The 17,959-nt window shown below is 43.4% G+C and overlaps 1 protein-coding gene across 4 annotated transcripts in view; it reads left to right on the top strand.

Annotated features, from left to right (window-relative positions):
• Positions 1–2,451, top strand: part of Jhy (junctional cadherin complex regulator) — a 62,446-nt gene extending 59,995 nt beyond the window's left edge. For all 4 annotated transcript variants that reach the window (XM_052757313.1, XM_052757287.1, XM_052757303.1 and 1 more), the window contains one exon: positions 1,969–2,451. In XM_052757313.1, the coding sequence (XP_052613273.1) occupies positions 1,969–2,166 (198 nt within the window). In that variant the 3' untranslated portion in view covers positions 2,167–2,451. The remainder of the gene's footprint in view (positions 1–1,968) is intronic.
• The last annotated feature ends 15,508 nt before the right edge of the window (positions 2,452–17,959 follow it).

Raw genomic sequence — 17,959 nt, 5'->3', positions numbered from 1 at the left:
ACACACACACACACACACACACACACACACACACACACACACACACTCCTGTTAGGTCAGTATGTTGTCTTGGTTTTGTCACATGTCAAAATAGCAAAGTGATTTCTCATCAGGAGTTAGCGGTCTGGGTTAACTATTGATTTCATCCTTTATAATTAAACAACTTTTGAGGAAATTAGCATGCTCTTGTTGTTCATGCAAAATAAATAAATAAATAAATCCCTCATTGTTTCTTTTAAGTTCATTTCTCTGTGCTTTTCCAGAGAGAGTGCATGGGTTCCTCCGTTGGGGGAGGGTGGGGACTTAAAGCAATGCAGAATGTCTGTCCTCTCAGGCGTCATCTAACGAAGAGTCAGGATGGGAGTGAAACGTGTGCTGTGGAGACACACTGCGCCCTGCCTCAGCTGATCCGTTCAGTCCTACACAGCCATGGGGACTCCTTGCAGGAGGAATGTGCTCTCCTTTGGTGCCCTTAGGAACGTGTGCCGCGTGCTCTCTCTCACCCACCGTCACATTTATTCCTCCTCAGACCTTGACAACTCCATTTTCCTCCCCGAGTGTCCACGGCACCATTTCCTTCCCTCTCCAACCCGTCACATTTTCATGCAGATGTTCATGGTGACAGATCTCTTGAGAATTCCCATACCTTTCTCTTACATGCTTTCAGAACATGAACATTTCATGTTTGGGTGTTTATTCCCCAACCCCCCCTGCCCCCCCCCCCCCCCCCCCCCCCCCCCCCCCCCGTCTCTGATACTTGAAAATACTGTCCATTCCCATTTCAGCTGTCAATAAATTCTTATTAAAATACAAAGGTTGGGGCTGGAGAGGTGGCTCAGTGGTTAAGAGCACTTACAGTTTTTACAGAGGACCCAGGTTTGGTTCCCAACACCCATGTGGTGGCTCACAACTGTCTGCAACTCCAGTTCCAAAGGACCCTCCTCTGACCTCTGAGGGCACTAGGCATGTACGTGGTACACAGACATGTCTGCAAGCAAAGTACTCATACACATAAATCTAGCAACAGAAGCTTAAAAATGCAGAACCAGTATAAGTCATGTTTAATTCTCTCTCTCTCTCTCTCTCTCTCTCTCTCTCTCTCTCTCTCTCTCTCCACTCCCTTTGTTCCTCCCCACCTCTCCTTCCATCCTAACAGAACCAAGGGCCATGTACATGTAGGTAAAGGCTCTGTCATTGAACAGCATCCCTAGCCCAACTGGCCTCATTTTTATCATAACTTAACCTTTAAAATTTGGCATCAGCCGGGCGGTGGTGGCGCACGCCTTTAATCCCAGCACTCGGGAGGCAGAGCCAGGCGGATCTCTGTGAGTTCGAGGCCAGCCTGGTCTCCAAAGCGAGTTCCAGGAAAGGCGCAAAGCTACACAGAGAAACCCTGTCTCGAAAACCCAAAAAAAAAAAAAAAAAAAAAAAAAAAAAAAAAAAAAAAAAAAAAAATTTGGCATCAATTAAAAAAAAAAGCCCTACATTTCAACATCTATCTTCTATAGATACACTTAAAAATACCCACTTTTCTTTCCAAGAACAAGGGGATGTCATGAACAAAGGTGAGTTTTCATCACCTACAGTGATGGGGCTTCAGTCTCTGAGTCCTTCAGCTACAAGTCCACTCTGGGCAGAAAGGCTTGTTAGAAGTTTGGTTTTAGCAAGACTCTCAGAGAGTTGGCCAAATAAACACATGAGAAATCTGTTTGCAAACACTTAAAAGAATCTGTCACGGTAAAAGCATCTGAGTAACATAACAGCTGTCTAAACCAGCTCCTCTTCACTCCACAGCAGGCTGTCCAGTGGCTAATTTGTTTTGTTTAAACTATGCATTATAATGTGTGATCTGCATCTTCCATTCAGTTGCCATTTCTGCCTACAGTACAGTGATCTCCATCTCTCTCATAAACCTCTCCTAAGACCAACTTCCCACTTTAAATGATGTTTTTCTTTCTCTGCCCTCAGGCTTTGGAATACGCTAAGACCATCCCCAAACCCAAACCACCAAATCTGACTGATCAAGCAGCAAAGAAGAATAAGAAGTCGAGGAAGGGTGAACGAGAAGGAAGCTTGCCGGAAATCTCCCTGCTGGAGATCCTGCAGAGCAGGCACGAGAGGGAAAAGCAGGCTGTGGCCGCTTTCAAAGTCCTTCACATCGTCTAGACAGCATTTGGTGGGGATCAAAGCCGCCATGAAAGGGACACGGAGAACAGAAACCAAACAATTCCATCTACGCTGAGTGGTAACCTGGCACTGTCACCTGCCCACCCCCCACCCCCCACCCCACCCCCGCCATCTGCTCTCTGCAGAAGTTAGTGTGGGGCCCAGTCAGACACCGGACATCTTGACCCTTCTGGATATAAAAATACATATTTTTATTTATTTTCAAACCTGTTAGAATTGGGGCTAATAGAGAGCTAGACAATAAAGCCACTGGTTTATATTGGATCTTCTGGTTTGTTGAACTACCTCTGCCCTTCTTCCACAGAGTGCACAGACTTCAGGTTTTCCTAACTTGAGTTTGGCTGACCTGGTCACTGAGGTAACATGTCCAAAGTAATACTTCAGCTTTCAAGTTTCAAAAAAGTCTGTTATTTAAAGATATGTCTAGATGTGCATATTGAAATGAGGGGGGGAGTTCTAATTTCAATCTAACAGAACACTAAGACATTAGTCACAGATCCTGCAAGTCCAGGGAAGCCCACCTCAGATCACTTTATGGTCAAAGCCATCGACTCCACACCTATGAATTTCCTGGGCATCTTGTCATGCTTGTGGCTCTCTTCAGATACTATCAATGCATGCACTTCAGAGTCTGCTCTGAGCGTGAAGATTCATACTCTTTTTTATTTTTCTCTTTTGAAGCATTATCAAGAGTTCCAGTCTTAAAATGACTAAAGAGCCAGCAGTGGTCACATGTGTTTGTAATCTCAGCACTTGGGAAGTTGAGGCAGGGAGGGTGGGGGTGTGTTTCAGGTTGGAGGCTAGCCTCATCTAAACAGTGAGAGTCTGTCTCAAAAGAGCAAGAACACACTTACCCAAGGACTAACATTTACCTCCTTCCTGGACATTGCGTCCTTCCTTGAGTATGTCCAGAAATGAGTCATTTTCACCACCTAGGGCAAATCTATACGTGCGGTATAAGGATTAGCCTTAGAAATTCGCGTTCGTGTGGTATGTGTGCTGCATATGTCATGAGAGGAACAAAAGCTGCCCACAAGAAACCGCCTCTTAGAGCTGAAAGCAGAGTTGATGGGAGAGAAACTCATTTCCTTGTGGGCAGAGGATGTTGTTAGGAGTTTCAAATCCTCCCACCACCTCCACACTTCAGGAGCCAATGCTGAGCCGAAGCAGGTGAAATGAATTGGCAGACCACAAACACTATTTCCTCCCAAGGCCAAGCTTTACCCAGCCAGCACGTAAGACCCTGGGGGGGGGGGGTTCTCAACCTGTAGGTCACAACTCTTTTCCATAGGGGTCGCATATCAGATATTTACATTACAACGAAACGAATATTATGGTTGGGGGGGTCACCACAACATGAGGAACCGTATTGAAGGGTCACAGAATTGGGAAGGGTGAGAACCGCTGCCCTAGGACATCAAAATTCTTTATTCAGGGCCAAATGACATCTAAAATAGTTCAGTCAAATAAATAAAATCGTTGCTGAAAGTCTGGGGTTGAAGTCAAAGAATGAATCCTATGGACCTTCCCGTGGCCTCAAGATACCTCACAATGTTAAGGTTCAGTGGAATGTCACTAGGCCACCACGGTCCAGGTACAGTGAAGGACAAACGCTTTGTATCTCCTTCTTTACGTAGCCCAACATTGATTTCATAAACCTAAGTGATTAATTTTATAGCATTTGCTTCAGAAACTCAAAAAAAAGAAAAAAAGAACCTGCCTATTGGAAGTCAGCCACGTGGACCAACCCATATCAGTATCAACATGGCATCAAAGTCTTCTATTAGAACACATGGAGGGCTGGCAAGAGGCTCCACAGGTAAAGGTGAGTGCCACACAAGCCAGGCAACCAGAGTTCAACCCCTGAAGCCCATGGTGGAAGCAGAAAACTGACCCCTGAATGTAATCCTCTGCCACATGAGCACTGTGACATTAACGCGCGTGCACTCGAGCACACACACACACACACACACACACACACACACACACACACACACACACACACACAAACTGAAAATATCACCACCTAGGGAATCCTTGAATTTTGACAAAACAAGGCAGTTGCTTGCCAGAATGAAAGAATAGAAGCAAGGAAGAAAGGAAGGAGATTTAGACTTGAGTGATATCATGAGGGAGACAGGAAGGAGCTGGAGAGGATGCATTTGACCAAATGTTATATGAGTCATTGAAAGGCATAGGATAATTCTGCCCGGTCTCTGTGAACTAGTACAGATAAAGGCTCCTTAAGCCATGCCTTCTCCTTAGTACAGCATCCTTTTGATGGTGCTTCTTCTAAAGTTTCAACAAGAACATCCTCTTACATGGAGCCTTTTTTTCTTTTTTTCACAAGTAGCTGAATTTAATGACAGCTGTCTTCTTGATATTGTTTTGTGTAGTAAGGAGTCTCTTGGGACTTATCCAGAAACTAAGTCAAGAAAAGACAATATTGAGGAACAAAATAAAAGGTAATCCCAGGAAAGGCAATGATGCCTAATGGGTCCAATTGGGGCTTATTATTGGTTAATGAATCATTGTCAAAACATCACAGCAAGCATGAGCGTGCACAGTCTCATCGACAGTGAGAAAATGACTCTTCATCCCAACAGTTATTAACTGGGAGTTGTTTGAAAACACGTCCAGTGATTATAACAACACCGGAGCTAATTGAGAACCCTGAGTGGACAGCAAAGAGCCTACAATAGCAGACTCGGTCAGCTCAGATGGGGTTTCTTTCCTAATTACTTCTTGAAAAATAGCAGGGAAGAAAATTGAATTTGGGTGGCAGCCTGCAGATATCAACCTTAACTAAATCTCCCTGTTATTGGTACATACGTGTATATCATACATACAATCATGACATGTATATCACGATACATATTATCGTGACATTAGAAGCAGCATTTGAAAATAAAAATTCTTAAGGAAACATGGTTGCTGTCCCCAGTGTGGTCTTTGAAAGAATACTGTTACCTAACGTGCATTTCAGTCAACTCTCAAGTATTCACAGGCCTAGAGCATCTCATCACTAAGGCTCAGTACATTTTCATAGTTTCTGTTCCCAATGGGCAGAAACAGACAGAAGTACACAAATGCTCCATCTGCCTCTTTGGTTATTTTCCCAAGAAGGAAAGGATTGAAAACTGTAGCAACAATGTGAAGTCTCTGCTTTGGGGCAGATCTTATTGGTCTACAATACTCACTCACTACATCAATGATTTTAAGAAATTGTCTATAATGTCAAGCAAAACAATACTATTTTTATACTATTAAGGAAAAATTAAGGTGAAACATGCTGTCTTTGTTGGGGTTTCTATTGCTGTGAAGAGACACCATGACCACAGCAACTCTTATAAAGGAAAACATTTAATTGGGGCTGGTTTACAGTTTTAGAGGTTTAGTCCATTATCATCATGGTGGGAAGCATGGCAGTGTGCAGACAGACATGGTGCTGGAGAAGGAGCTGAGAGTTCTACATCTTGAATCACAGGCAGCAAGAAGAGACTGTGTGCCACACTGGGCATAGTTTGAGCATATAAGACCTCAAAGCCCGCCCCCCACAGTGACACACTTCCTCCAACAAGGCCACACCTACTCCAACAAAGACACACCTCCTAATAGTGCCACTCCCTATGGGCCAAGCATTCAAACACATGAGTTTATGGGGGCCATTCCTATTCAAACCACCACATGCGCACTCTTAGAAAAGTTACATTTAGGGCCAGGGGAGATGGCTCAGTCCTAAAGTGAGGGTCTGGGTTTGGATCCCCGGTACCCACACACCTCTAACCCTAGCACTGTGGGGATGGGAGAGATAGAAAACACAGAGCCAGGGAACTCAGTGGTCAGCTCTTGACCTTCACATGTGCACACACACACACACATACACACACACACACACACACACACACACACACACACACACACACACACACACACGTACAAGCACACTCAAAGTTTAATTTATCCCGCTTTTCAAATATACTGAGAAGTCACTCGGCATGGCTGAAAGCCAGTGGTATTCAGAACTGTCCCCTTGCCCACAGCTTCCACACTGAATACAGTGTCCATTTCTACCCAGTGGCTTCCTTTGGCGATAGTATACATCCTTCTCATAATGGGACTGGGAGGACATAAATACCAATTTCTCAAGCAAACAGCTTTTAATGGCAGACTTTCCATCTATTCATCTCACTCCCTAAATCATGCCACTGTCTGAAACATGCTCATAGTCCAACTGTGGATGACTTGATTTGGTTCAGTAGAACAACTGGACAGTCAGAGCTTCCCAAAATGTTATAAAAACAATACATTGCAAAAATCTACTAAGATGTGGGTATTTTTTCAGCTCTATCCAGAGATGCAGTGCTCTTTAGAAAATATGAAGAGAGGAAAATTTGGTAGGCAGGTTTATGTCTCGTGTTGCCTCTCCATTACCTTCTTATTTCCCCTTCGCAAACCTGGGTCACATAAGTAATTAATTTTCAATAAGCCGGATAAATGGTCTTGGCTATTATATCACTCTAATAGGTTGAGAGGACGACAGCAACGTGAGACGTCTAGGCAAATTCATTTAGTAAGGCCTTGACATTTCTCCTAAGACTTCATACATACTCTTTTACTGGATTGACAGTTCGCAGAGGCCGGCTGTGATCATGGGACTCCTAGCCTGCTTTGCAGTCAGTTCTTTGTAGGTCCAAGCTTTGTGTAAATCTGTCTCCACATGCATGCTCACACGCAAAAGGCCAGAGTAAGACATTGGGTGTCTTTCTCTGTTGCTTTTCACTTTATTGAGACAGGGCCTCATTTTGGCTAAGCGGCCTAGCCAGTGAGCTCTCGGGAGCTGCTCTCGGGAGCCACTGTTTCCGTTCCCTAAGGTGGGTGCTGGAGACTTGAACTCAGGTCCTCATGCCTGCCGAGCAAGTGCTCTTAGCCACAGAGCCATCTCCCTGGCCATGGATCCCAAGCTTGCATCCATACTGCCAATGTGACAGTACAAAAAAAAAAAAAAAAAAAAAAAAAAAAAAAAAAAAAAAAAAAAAAAAAAATTCATCTCTTGAAAAACTACAGAGAGAAAAGAAAAGCAGAGACTATTCTGAATAATAAACTCAGTGAAGAGTTCTACAATGAATAATTTGGGCCCCACTTTTTCCCTTTATGGCAAATTCTCTCCCCCTTGAATGTTTCACTACAGTCTTTGACACCCAAGCAGTGAGCCAAATGAGTGTGTCATAAAGCTCGGCGGGCCCCACCTCCTATCCCCATTCTTTCCAGTCACCTGGCAGTGAGGTCCATCCCCGTTTTCCCTGCACCCACACAATGGCGACACTTTGAAGTGGAGCAGATGAGGTCCCTAAATTTGTTGTCCCTACTTAAAATTGATAATCTCCTATGTTACAAACCTCAAGCACCTATTTTTAATGAAAGCTTTAGATGAATATCAAAGAACTATTTAGCCGTGTCTAATATTTTAATTAGATTATAGTCTCAATTTAACCCATTAAATCTCCTTTGATGATCCCCATATTTAGTGTTTAGCCTCAGATGCACGAGGTAATGAATACTGGACCTTTTGATTTAATGAGAATTTCGGCTCTTCCAGCCTGCACCTCTTTTTTGTGTACCTTTTATTTTGCCGGCTATAGAATTCAGTTAATTGAAGGGGTCTCTCACCATCACACATTGAGGAGTATAAATTAGCATCCCCATTCTGGCTGAAAAATGCAGGCAGACAGTTCTGCTTTGATCTGAGGATTGAGCTGAAGAAGGCAGCAGCCCCCTGAAAATGAGCTGATGGCCTTGTTATCAGAGCCAAATACAGATGCGTCCATGTGTCACAGAACACTTAATGTCTTAATTGGTCACCTTCCAATTCTGCCTGTCCTGTTCATCTCATTCTCCTGAGAGCCTGCATGTGCAAGTGTGTCTGTCTGTCTGTCTGTCTGCGTCACTGTCTGGCCTTCTCTTTTTTCTCCCATTTCGCCCCTCTCTTCACTCGGTTACATACCTACAATTAATCTCAGTTCAAGAAAAAGGCAACACAGCCACCCCTCAGAATCCGAGGGGAATCTGATCCAGGACTCCCTACAGATATGAAAACTCTGTGACTGGTCAAGCCCCTTGATTAAAATGGCTTGGTATTTGCATGCAACTTCTCTTTACCCTTTCATGTCCTTTCAATCAGCTCCAAGTTACTTAGGACACCTACCATAACACAATGCAAATGCTACGGAAATGTCTGTTTGGGGAATGGAGACAAGGAAATAGAGACTTTGTGTGTTCACACAGAAAACATATCTTTTCAAATATTCTCAGTTGGTGGTTGGAGTCACAGAATCCATCATCCAAATGTAGAGAATCAACTGTAGCAAAAATGCCTTCCCTTGAAATAATTTTTTAAGCATTTACTTATTTTGTGTGTGTATATATGTGTATGAGTCTGTTCTTTCCTTCTACCATGTGAAACCTGGGCTTGGAACTTAGTTCATCAGGCTTGGCCACAAGCACCCTTACCCACTGAGTTATGTTGCTGGACCATGCCTTGTCATTTCTACAAACATCTGGAGCTATTCAGAGCCTTCCACAGACACAATGCTTAGGTTCTGTGTTCTCATCCTCATATATCTCATGTCATGGGTGTACTGCTGGGGGATGTCTTTCTGTATGCTGTGAATATATATTGTTCCCATTGGTTAATAAATAAGCTGCTTTGGCCTATGGCAAGGCATCTTAGAGGCAGGCGGGAAATCCAAGGAGAGAGACAGGAAAGAGAAAGGCAGAGTCTGGGTAGACACCAACCCACCACCCAATGAGCAACATACCAGCAGACTGGTAATGCCACAGCTATGTGGCAAAACATAGATTAATAGAGATGGGTTAATTTAAGATGATAGAGCTAGCTAGCAACTTAAGCCATTGGCCATACAGTTTGTAATTAATATAAGCCTCTGAGTGATTATTTTATAAGCTCTTTGGGATCATGGGGCTGGGCAGGACTAGAGAAAACTTTGACTACAGTGTGCATCTCTTACTATGATCTCAGAAGGGCTATTCTGTTTTTCCTTCCTCCTACACAAAAGAGGGAATACACTGAATAAAACTATGTGCTAAATACTTTGGGCCCTGTATATACTTATTCTTGATGACAAATTTATCTCCCATCTTAATTTTGTACTTTATCTTGGCCACCTAGAGGACTGTCAAAATCACCTTGATGAGCCTGGCTAGCCTGTTCCCATCCTGATATTGGCCTGTGATGTCTTTTCCCACACCCCCAGCTTTAAATCTACTCTAGTGATAAAGTGATTCCCGACCCAGGCCCCCCCCCAGCTCAACAAATTCATTTCAACCTTGAGAAATAAAAATAAAGGATCAATTCAATTCCAACAGCAGGCCAAATAAAGGTCAAAAAAATAACATCAAATTTCAGATGATGAAACTTTTGAATAGATATGGTAGACTGAAAACACACACACACAAATCTGCTTTCATTTTCAAGATGAATCATAGGAAATAATTGAGTGACACTCTTCCTGGGGAAATGTGAACAAATGTTCCACTTATCCCAGATAAGAAACCAACAACAAGCTGGGTGGTGGTGATGCACACCTTTAATCCCAGCACTCAGGAGGCAGAGTCAGGCGGATTTCTGTGAGTTCAAGGCCAGCCTGGTCTACAAAATGAGTTCAGTGACAGCCAGGGCTGTTACAGAGAGAAACCTTGTCTCAAAAAAAAAAAAAAAAAAGCCAACAACAGATCAAAGTCCAGTTACTCCCAAAGTCCGATTTGGGTAAGCCAATAAATTTTATTAGATACAGGAATATGGGTGAGGGCTTATTTACAGAAGCAGAAATGACTTAAAGACAGCTGCATCACCAAAGCCCACCCCCACGTAGGTGAAATCTCACCAAGCTGGGACCCTGGAGCACACTGCACAACCTACGGGCAGCTCAACAGGTTTTAGGGTGTCCTTTCCTGGTAGCACAGTTGGTCTGAGCCTTTTCCAGGCAGCGCAGCTGGGCTTTGTTTCTTCTGGGCAGTTCACTGCTTGTCTTGTCTTTGCTTCCTCCAGGGTACTCAGTCTGAACTTCATCCAAATCGCACAGCTTGTCCGAGAGTGATTTTTCAGCTGTTTGGATAGCTTCTATACATGCTTGGAGAGGGAGGAGCCTAGTGAGGCTGCTCAGTTTCAGGGACTTTCTGAGGTTCTTCTGAGATGTTTATGTCTTCAGAAGCTTCCCTGCAAGATGAAATGTTTCACCTCCTCATTAGTCTCTGGAGTTGTTTCACCTGCCTGTAAACATCTTGCATCTTGATGATGACCTTCCCTCCAAGATGGAAGGTTTTAATCTCAGAGGAAACTTACACAACAGTAACTTGAAAAGGCCCAAGGAGGAGTGACAGTAGTAATGAAATTTTGGAAGTTGGAAAAACAGATGAGAGCCACACTTCAGAAAAACCGACAAACTCCAAAAGTAGTTAACTCTAAGCTAGCACGGAGAAAAGCCTTGAGTCACTCTGACTCACCTCAGTAAACAGCAAAGATGCTCAAGAGCTGACGGTGTCAGTCACGTCCAGGATGAGGGCTGAGGAGGTGGAGAGATGGTTCAGGACTAAGAGTACTCGCTGCTCTTGCAAGGACTTGGGTTTGGTTCTCAGCACCCACATAGCAGCTCATAGCCATCCGTGACTCCTGTTCCAGGGATCCCAATGCCCTCTCCCGGCCTTCAGGGGCACTGTGTGCATGTGGTGCACATGTATACATGCAGGCAAAACACTCATACAGATAAACTAAAAAACAAGTATTTTAAGAAAATAATAAGCTAGAAGGAGGAGGAGATATTGGAGTAGAGATGAGGAGGTAAATGAGGCATGGATAAAAATGTGTTCAAGAGCAGCTAGACCTGTGTCATCCTCCATTCTCCATGCAACCAAGCTATGGCTTTCCCCAGCCCCAGGAATAGATGGTCACCTTCTGATGAGGGAGTGAGGAACAATTGGCTCCGACAAGACAACACATGCTATGTAAGCAGGAGGCATGGGTGCACAGCTCAGAGGCAGCTAGTCCAATCTCACCTGGTGCTCAGAAAGTAGAGAGTCATCTCACAAGGAAGAGTTTAGAAAAGTCTTCTCTAGGGAATCTGACCACCCGACAAGAAAAGCCCTGGGGCTGTAGCTCAATGGTAGAGCAATCCCCTAAGATACTTGAGGCCCTAGGTTGAATCCATAGTACTGAGGGGGGAAGGAAACTATTAACTTGGGGTTGCTTTGACCATACTTTAATGGGCCAGGAATGTATCTTAGTCAGTGGAGTGACTGCCAAAATGCACAAGGATCTTAATTATCTCTCCAGAACCACACAGTTGGCATGTGGTACGTGTCTATAACAGCACCACAGAGGTAGAAGCAAGAGAATCAGAAGTTCAAGTTCATCCTCAGCAACCTGCCCTGCTTAGGCTACCAAGATTCTTTCATCAAGTAAATAAGTAAATTTAACAGGGGAAAGACCTAAAAATCCTGGCCTCAGGGGTTCTTCAACTGCCCATGATAAAGCTCTCAGCTCCACGACCATGTACTCTTAAGTTCTCATCAAGTTGCTCATCCTTCATTTTAAATAGGTTGAGAATACTGGAAATCCCAAGTATCTGAGCATATTACAACAGGACACCCGGGGAACCAGGGACCATACGAGTTAGAGACAGGACAGCATGGCAGCAGAAATCAACTCAAACATAAGGTTAGAAAATAACAGAAAGGGATTTCCCCAGAAATCAGAGTGAAAGTGGGAAGGGATGGAAATAAAGCAAAGAGATAAAGAAAAGTAGAGACTGAATCTAGCAGGTAAGAATCCAAAGCACGGACATCCTATAAGGAACAAATAGAAAAAAGGAGAGGGGCCGGGCAGTGGTGGTGCACGCCTTTAATCCCAGCACTCGGGAGGCAGAGTCAGGCAGATCTCTGTGAGTTCACGGCCAGTCTGGTCTACAGAGCGAGATCCAGGACAGGCACCAAAACTACACAGAGAAGCCTTGTCTCAAAAAGAAAAAAGAAAAAGAAAAAAATGAGAAGGCCACCAAAGGAACAACTCAAGAAAACTGCTTCTAACTGAAAGATCAAATGGCTTTTCCGACTCACAGTGCCTTCTGGATGTGCAAAAGAGTGGATGAAAACAGAACCACAACAAGACACAGAACTGAATTCCGGTACACTGGCTGCAAGGAGAAGACCCTGCTGGCTTCCAGAATGCATGTAGCGAACTAGTCAAGAATGAACGTGGGTTTGGAGTAACAATGGCCATTGGCAGCTGAGCCAGTGGAGTCCAGCATTCAGAATTACTCAGAAATACTCATAAATTATTTCTACTTGGAAGTGCCAATAACCATGAGACTGGAATGATTTCAGTCCTTTTACCCATCAGGCACCAGTTCTCAGAAAACACAGTAGATTGGTTTCCCAGAGCAAGGGATGTTAGCTCCATGGTGGAGCTCTTGACTGAAGTTGGAGCCTCAGTCCCAAGTGCAAAACAAAACCCAAACAAGAGAGGGCAAAGCAAGAAAAAGGATAGTATGAGAAAGAAGAACAGAAGGGAATAAAAGGGATTCCCAGGGTGACAGAGAAAGGAGTTGCTTTGACACTAAACATGGAGTGGACGCCATCAGAAGAGGTTGTGAGAGAGATTTTTCATGGAAATGAGATGTTAGAAATATGAGTACCTCAGGAGTGGGAGACAGACAGACAGAGCTTAAGAGCCAATGAGTCACAAGTCCATTAAGAGTTTTAAAACAATGAGATAATTCAATCAAAGGAAAAAATAAGCCCTCCAGAGAAGCCATTGGCTAGCCATCATAACTGGCATATGTATATCACCATAATGAAGTAATTGACGTTACGTTATTGAGAAGAGAAATGGAGAGAGTATGCATGTGGCAGAGGCAGGGAGGAAAGAACACTATTTCCATCTTTCCTGGTCTAAAGTTCTAGAAAATTCTTAAACCAGAAATACCAAAAAAGCAAGAATTCAGTGAAATCCCTTAGAAACATAGAGACGCCCTAAAATCAACAGTGCGAGATGGGAGATGGCTAGTTATCTCTGTAGTAAAGAAAATGGAAGGGGTTGGTCAGTGAACTGACTCAGGCAGTAAAGGTGCTTACTGCCAAGCCTGATGACCTATGTTCAACCCCGAGAACCCACAAGGTGGAAGGAGAGTACCAACTCCCACAGTTACCTTTTGACCTTCACACTCATGCTATGGTATGGATGGCAGAGACACACAAACATGCACGCACACATGCACACATACCCACAAACATGCATTCATGCACAAACATGCACACACACAGTAAACAAGTAAAACGTAATTTTTAAAAAATGAGGAAGAAGATGGGGCAGCTCTTTTTCTTCTTTTCTTTTCTTTCAAATAAAATCCTTATAGAACTATTTGATTCTTTAAACAATATACATGTGCAAATAATAAAAGACAATTCTTTAAAATCTGAAATAAAGCACTTAGGAATTTAAAGTAAATGCAAAAATGTAAGAGCAGAGCTGGCATGATGTATTGGGTTTTCACTCCTTTGGTTTTGCTTTAAGCTTATAAATTCCCATTTGAAGTCTGAAGTCAAGCCCTGAAGAGGCTGAGAAAGGACTAGCTGAGCAGCCAGGTATGTAGCTCAACTGGTAGAGAGCTTGTCTGGTGTTCTTGAAGCCCCTGGTTCAGTCTCCAGCATGTCATACATTGGGTATGGGGGTGCATGCCAGTCACCCCAGCACTGAGGAGCTAGAGTTCAAAGCCATCTTCAACTATATAGCAAGTTCATGGTCAGTCTGGGCTATATAAAATCCTGTCTCCTCAAAAATACTATGGGGCTGGAGAGATGGCTCTGTGGTGAAGAGTTCATACTGACCTTACAGAGGACCCAAGTTTGGTTCCCAGCACCCATGTTGGGTGGGTCACAATTGCTTGTAATTCTAGCTCTAGAAGATTTCACACCCTCTTCCGGACTCTGCAAGCACCTGCCCTTACATGTGCATATAACCACATATATGTATATAATTTTAAAAATAATAAAATAAACCTTAAAAAAAGATACCAGTGGGCTATTCTTTGGCTTGCATTGGCATAAATTATTGGTAAGGACACTCCATTATCTTATTAACTATAATGTGGATCCTAGAGAGACAACGAATACTGGAAATTCAGTTGCTCCCCAGGGAGTATATTCATCAACATTTTAATTAATTTTTTAAAAAAATCCTTCTAAAACTTTCACCATGTGTGTTCACGTCCTTTTACCTTAAAATGTAGTATTTTATGTATTCGGGGTCAGGGGGTGGTAGCACAAACCACGGTGGATATGTGGACGTCAGAGGACAACTTTGTGGACTTGTTTCTCTCCTTCCTCCTTTATGTGAGTTCCTGAGATGGAACGCAGGTCTTCAGCCTTGTGTGCCACACACTTGACCTACAGAACAATCTTTCTGGCCCCCACAAATTGGTCTCATCACTTCCTCCATCCACATTTTTCTTTGATTTGATTTTTGAGACACAGTTTTGTGTCTCCCAGACTGGCCTCTTACTCACTATGTCAAGCCCAAGATGAACTTGAATTCCTTTCCGATCTTCTAGTGTCTACCCCCAAGTTCTAGGATCACAAATATGGACCATTATGCCCAGTTTTGTTTCTCCTTTTAGAGAGGGTTGTTTTGTGTTTGTGCTCCAAGGAGACGAACACCTCAAAGATCCAGCTAGAATGCAATTTCTGGCTTTCCCTTGGTAAGTTGAAGACTATATTCATTATCACTTTAAAACGTCCTTATGAATTTGAACCACCCTCTCTCTGTTCCCTATCAGTCACCAAATCAGATAACTAAAACCTTAGAGCAGAATGGGGCAGGGCTAGATAAAGGGAAAAAAGGCATGATGTCAGCAAGCCATTTTCAACGGAGCCTTCCAGGCCTTGTTTCTTTCATGGAATACAAGTCTTCTCATAGCGCAGAAAAAAAAACAAAACAACAACAACAAAAAAAAAAAAAAAAACAGCTCCTTTGAGACATTCTAACCCCTTTGTAATGAAATGGTGAAGCTCAGATGGCTACTTAATGTGAATCAGATAGATGAATGGTTGAGATCCTATGTAGTCTGATGTCAGGGACTTCCTAAACTGATAGGTTCTGACCTACGTTGCATTGTCGTCTGTTATATTCTTCCAGCTGAGACCTCATAGTAGATCCTTGCAAAATTCTCATCTCACTCTGTTCACCATTCTTAACTCATTTGTGGGGCACATCCAGCCAATGGCTACGATGCCTACTCAGCTCCATCTGTGACTCTCCAATACCACAGGGAGAGCACAAGAGAAATCACGGAGCAAACGAAATCACGGAGGCTAGTTATCTGGTGCATCCTCTAGAAATTCTAAGGGGTTAAAGGGGAGGAGCAACAACCAAAAAATACAAGGGCCCTAGGCATGGGATGCAAGCTTGTGATCCTAGCACTTGGGCGGGGCTGGCAAAGGAGAACCATGAGCTCAAGGCCAGCCTGATCTACAGAGTGAGACTTGACTTCAAATGAACAACAAACACAATACACTGGAGGGAACATATGAGAGCCATTTTGAATGTTCAGCTCACTCGTAAACATTTACTAGAATTTTCTCTGACCAACTAGATGTATTAACTCTGCAGCTCCCCAAACTAATGAGCTTTGAGACACTGAGCATGTCTCTCTGTGCCTGGGATGACTGATTTGTCATAACTAGAAGATTAGGTGAAGGAGTTTGTTTGTTTTATTAGGGAAAGGTGTAAATTCGAGGACCCAGCTCATCCTGTCAGATGCAGGAGTGTCTTCTGAAATAGCCCAGCAGGCAGTTGCCCCACCTTGGCTTAATGAACAGAGTGTGAAGGAACTCGGAACCCCCCAGGAATATTCATTCCAGGTTCAGATTGCTCTTGGCCAGAAGAGTTGCCAAAAGTTGACCTAAGATGTTATTAGACAATTGGCAGCTGCAACTTCTTATTCATTCTTACATCTGAAATTGCTACAAAAATCCTCTCCTCCCTGTGCTACAGTACCCACAGAGCCGCTGTCACTTACCAGAGTAACCCCAATTGCTTGTGAGGTGGCACCGAAAGCAGTTTCTACTCTTAATCCCTCCACTTGGTCTTTGTGATCATCTGAGACTTGACTTCTCCCTTGTAGTAAGTGTCAAATGAAGGGCTTGGGAGTTATTAGATGTATCTTCTAACAGGGATCATTTCTTCCTGAGAGACACTTTGTCCTTAACTTAGTAAAATGATCCTTTGTTTTCATTTACTTTTAAAATGAAGTGTTAGAACTTGATGAATTAAAATCCATACTCTCCTCCTCTGCCCTGTTGCTCTTAAGTCTTCTAATTGCTGTGGATCTATTTATTTAAATTAGGATGCGTGAACTGAAGTCTTCATGAAATGTCAGACCATCTAAACAATGGGAAACCTGCGGTTCCTTTCCTATAGAAAGAAGACAGGGTGTCGGAGCTTAATGATGAAGAACCACATAAGGGCTGGAGATGGAGTTCAGTGGTGGTACACTGCCTAAAATGCATGAGGCTCTGGGTTCCATTCCCAGGAGGAGGAGCAGGAGGAGGTATCTAATGCAGCCTTGTGTAGGTAGAGAAGCCCACACTAGAAAATGCCCCGACTTGCCTTGCAATCTCTGTCTAAACCTTCCTAATGAGAAGGTGCTTAGTGTAGAGACAGCCTCATCTTCAGCATGACAGAGTACATCTACCCTACAATTGCAGCTACCACAGGCTAGCTCCTTCTCCACCCCTCCCCAAAGCTTTCCTCTGACTAGTCAAAGGGCTGACAGTCCTTTATTTGTGTTTTACACACCAGTAAGTATTTGGACTCCTGCACACTCTGGACATTTTAGCTTGTCAATATTCTCTTTGAAGTTCCATGGCAAAAACATGTAAAATAAACATAGCGTTTAAGTATTTCAATTAATTCATTGTTTTGTAGATTGAGACAAATTCAGGAAGACCCAGGGAGCTCGCTGCTTCAAATGAATGTGTTTACTGCATAGTTCTCTTGGCTCCAGGAAGCCCTGTTTAGTGTGTTGCCTCTCAGAGAGCCAATTCACTCTCTCATGTCATACATTCAGATTAAGTATTTCTTAGCATAACAGTCAGCAACACTAAGCTGAAAAATAGTACTGAAAATCTCTCGCAGAAGCTCTGAAATCAAGTCCTTCAGGAGCAGTCTTGGGGACAAACATGGGGGGGGATCCCATTTGGGATTAGATGAGAAATTATTTGCCTTCCTCGGCTACTCAAAGATGTTTCTGTCTCTTCAAAATCGGGTCTATATGTCTTCCTATAATATAACGAACATAGTTTTGTGGGATCTTTACTAACAAGAGGGACTGAGTAGAGACAAAAATCTGAGCCATTCAGACAAAATACTTTGTCAGCCCATTGAGGCTTTGATCAGTTTTGAAGGTCAAAAGCAAAAATTGCTGCCATGTTACATTCAATTGAGACTAAATTGTGTCTGTCTTTTAATATCACTGATCTGAAGAAAAGAAGGACTGGGGGAAGGGAGGAGAGGAGAGGAGAGGAGAGGAGAGGAGAAAAGCTGTGAGGACTTTGCTATCACTTTATTTACCACAATGCCTTGCTCTGGTTGCATTCAGAGCTCCACTCCCAGCATTCCAGTAGTAAAGACCAGGGTGACTGGAAGTGGCATCTCCCTAAGCAGGCAATGCTCCTGAATCAGACTCCAGTTCCTGGGGCT

The sequence above is a fragment of the Peromyscus californicus genome, unplaced genomic scaffold, assembly GCF_007827085.1.
Source record: "Peromyscus californicus insignis strain IS unplaced genomic scaffold, ASM782708v3 Scaffold_11__1_contigs__length_118956290, whole genome shotgun sequence".
Taxonomy (NCBI): Eukaryota; Metazoa; Chordata; class Mammalia; order Rodentia; family Cricetidae; genus Peromyscus; species Peromyscus californicus.
The sequence above is the reverse complement of the archived record's forward strand: the minus strand, read 5'-3'. Positions and strand labels throughout refer to the sequence as shown.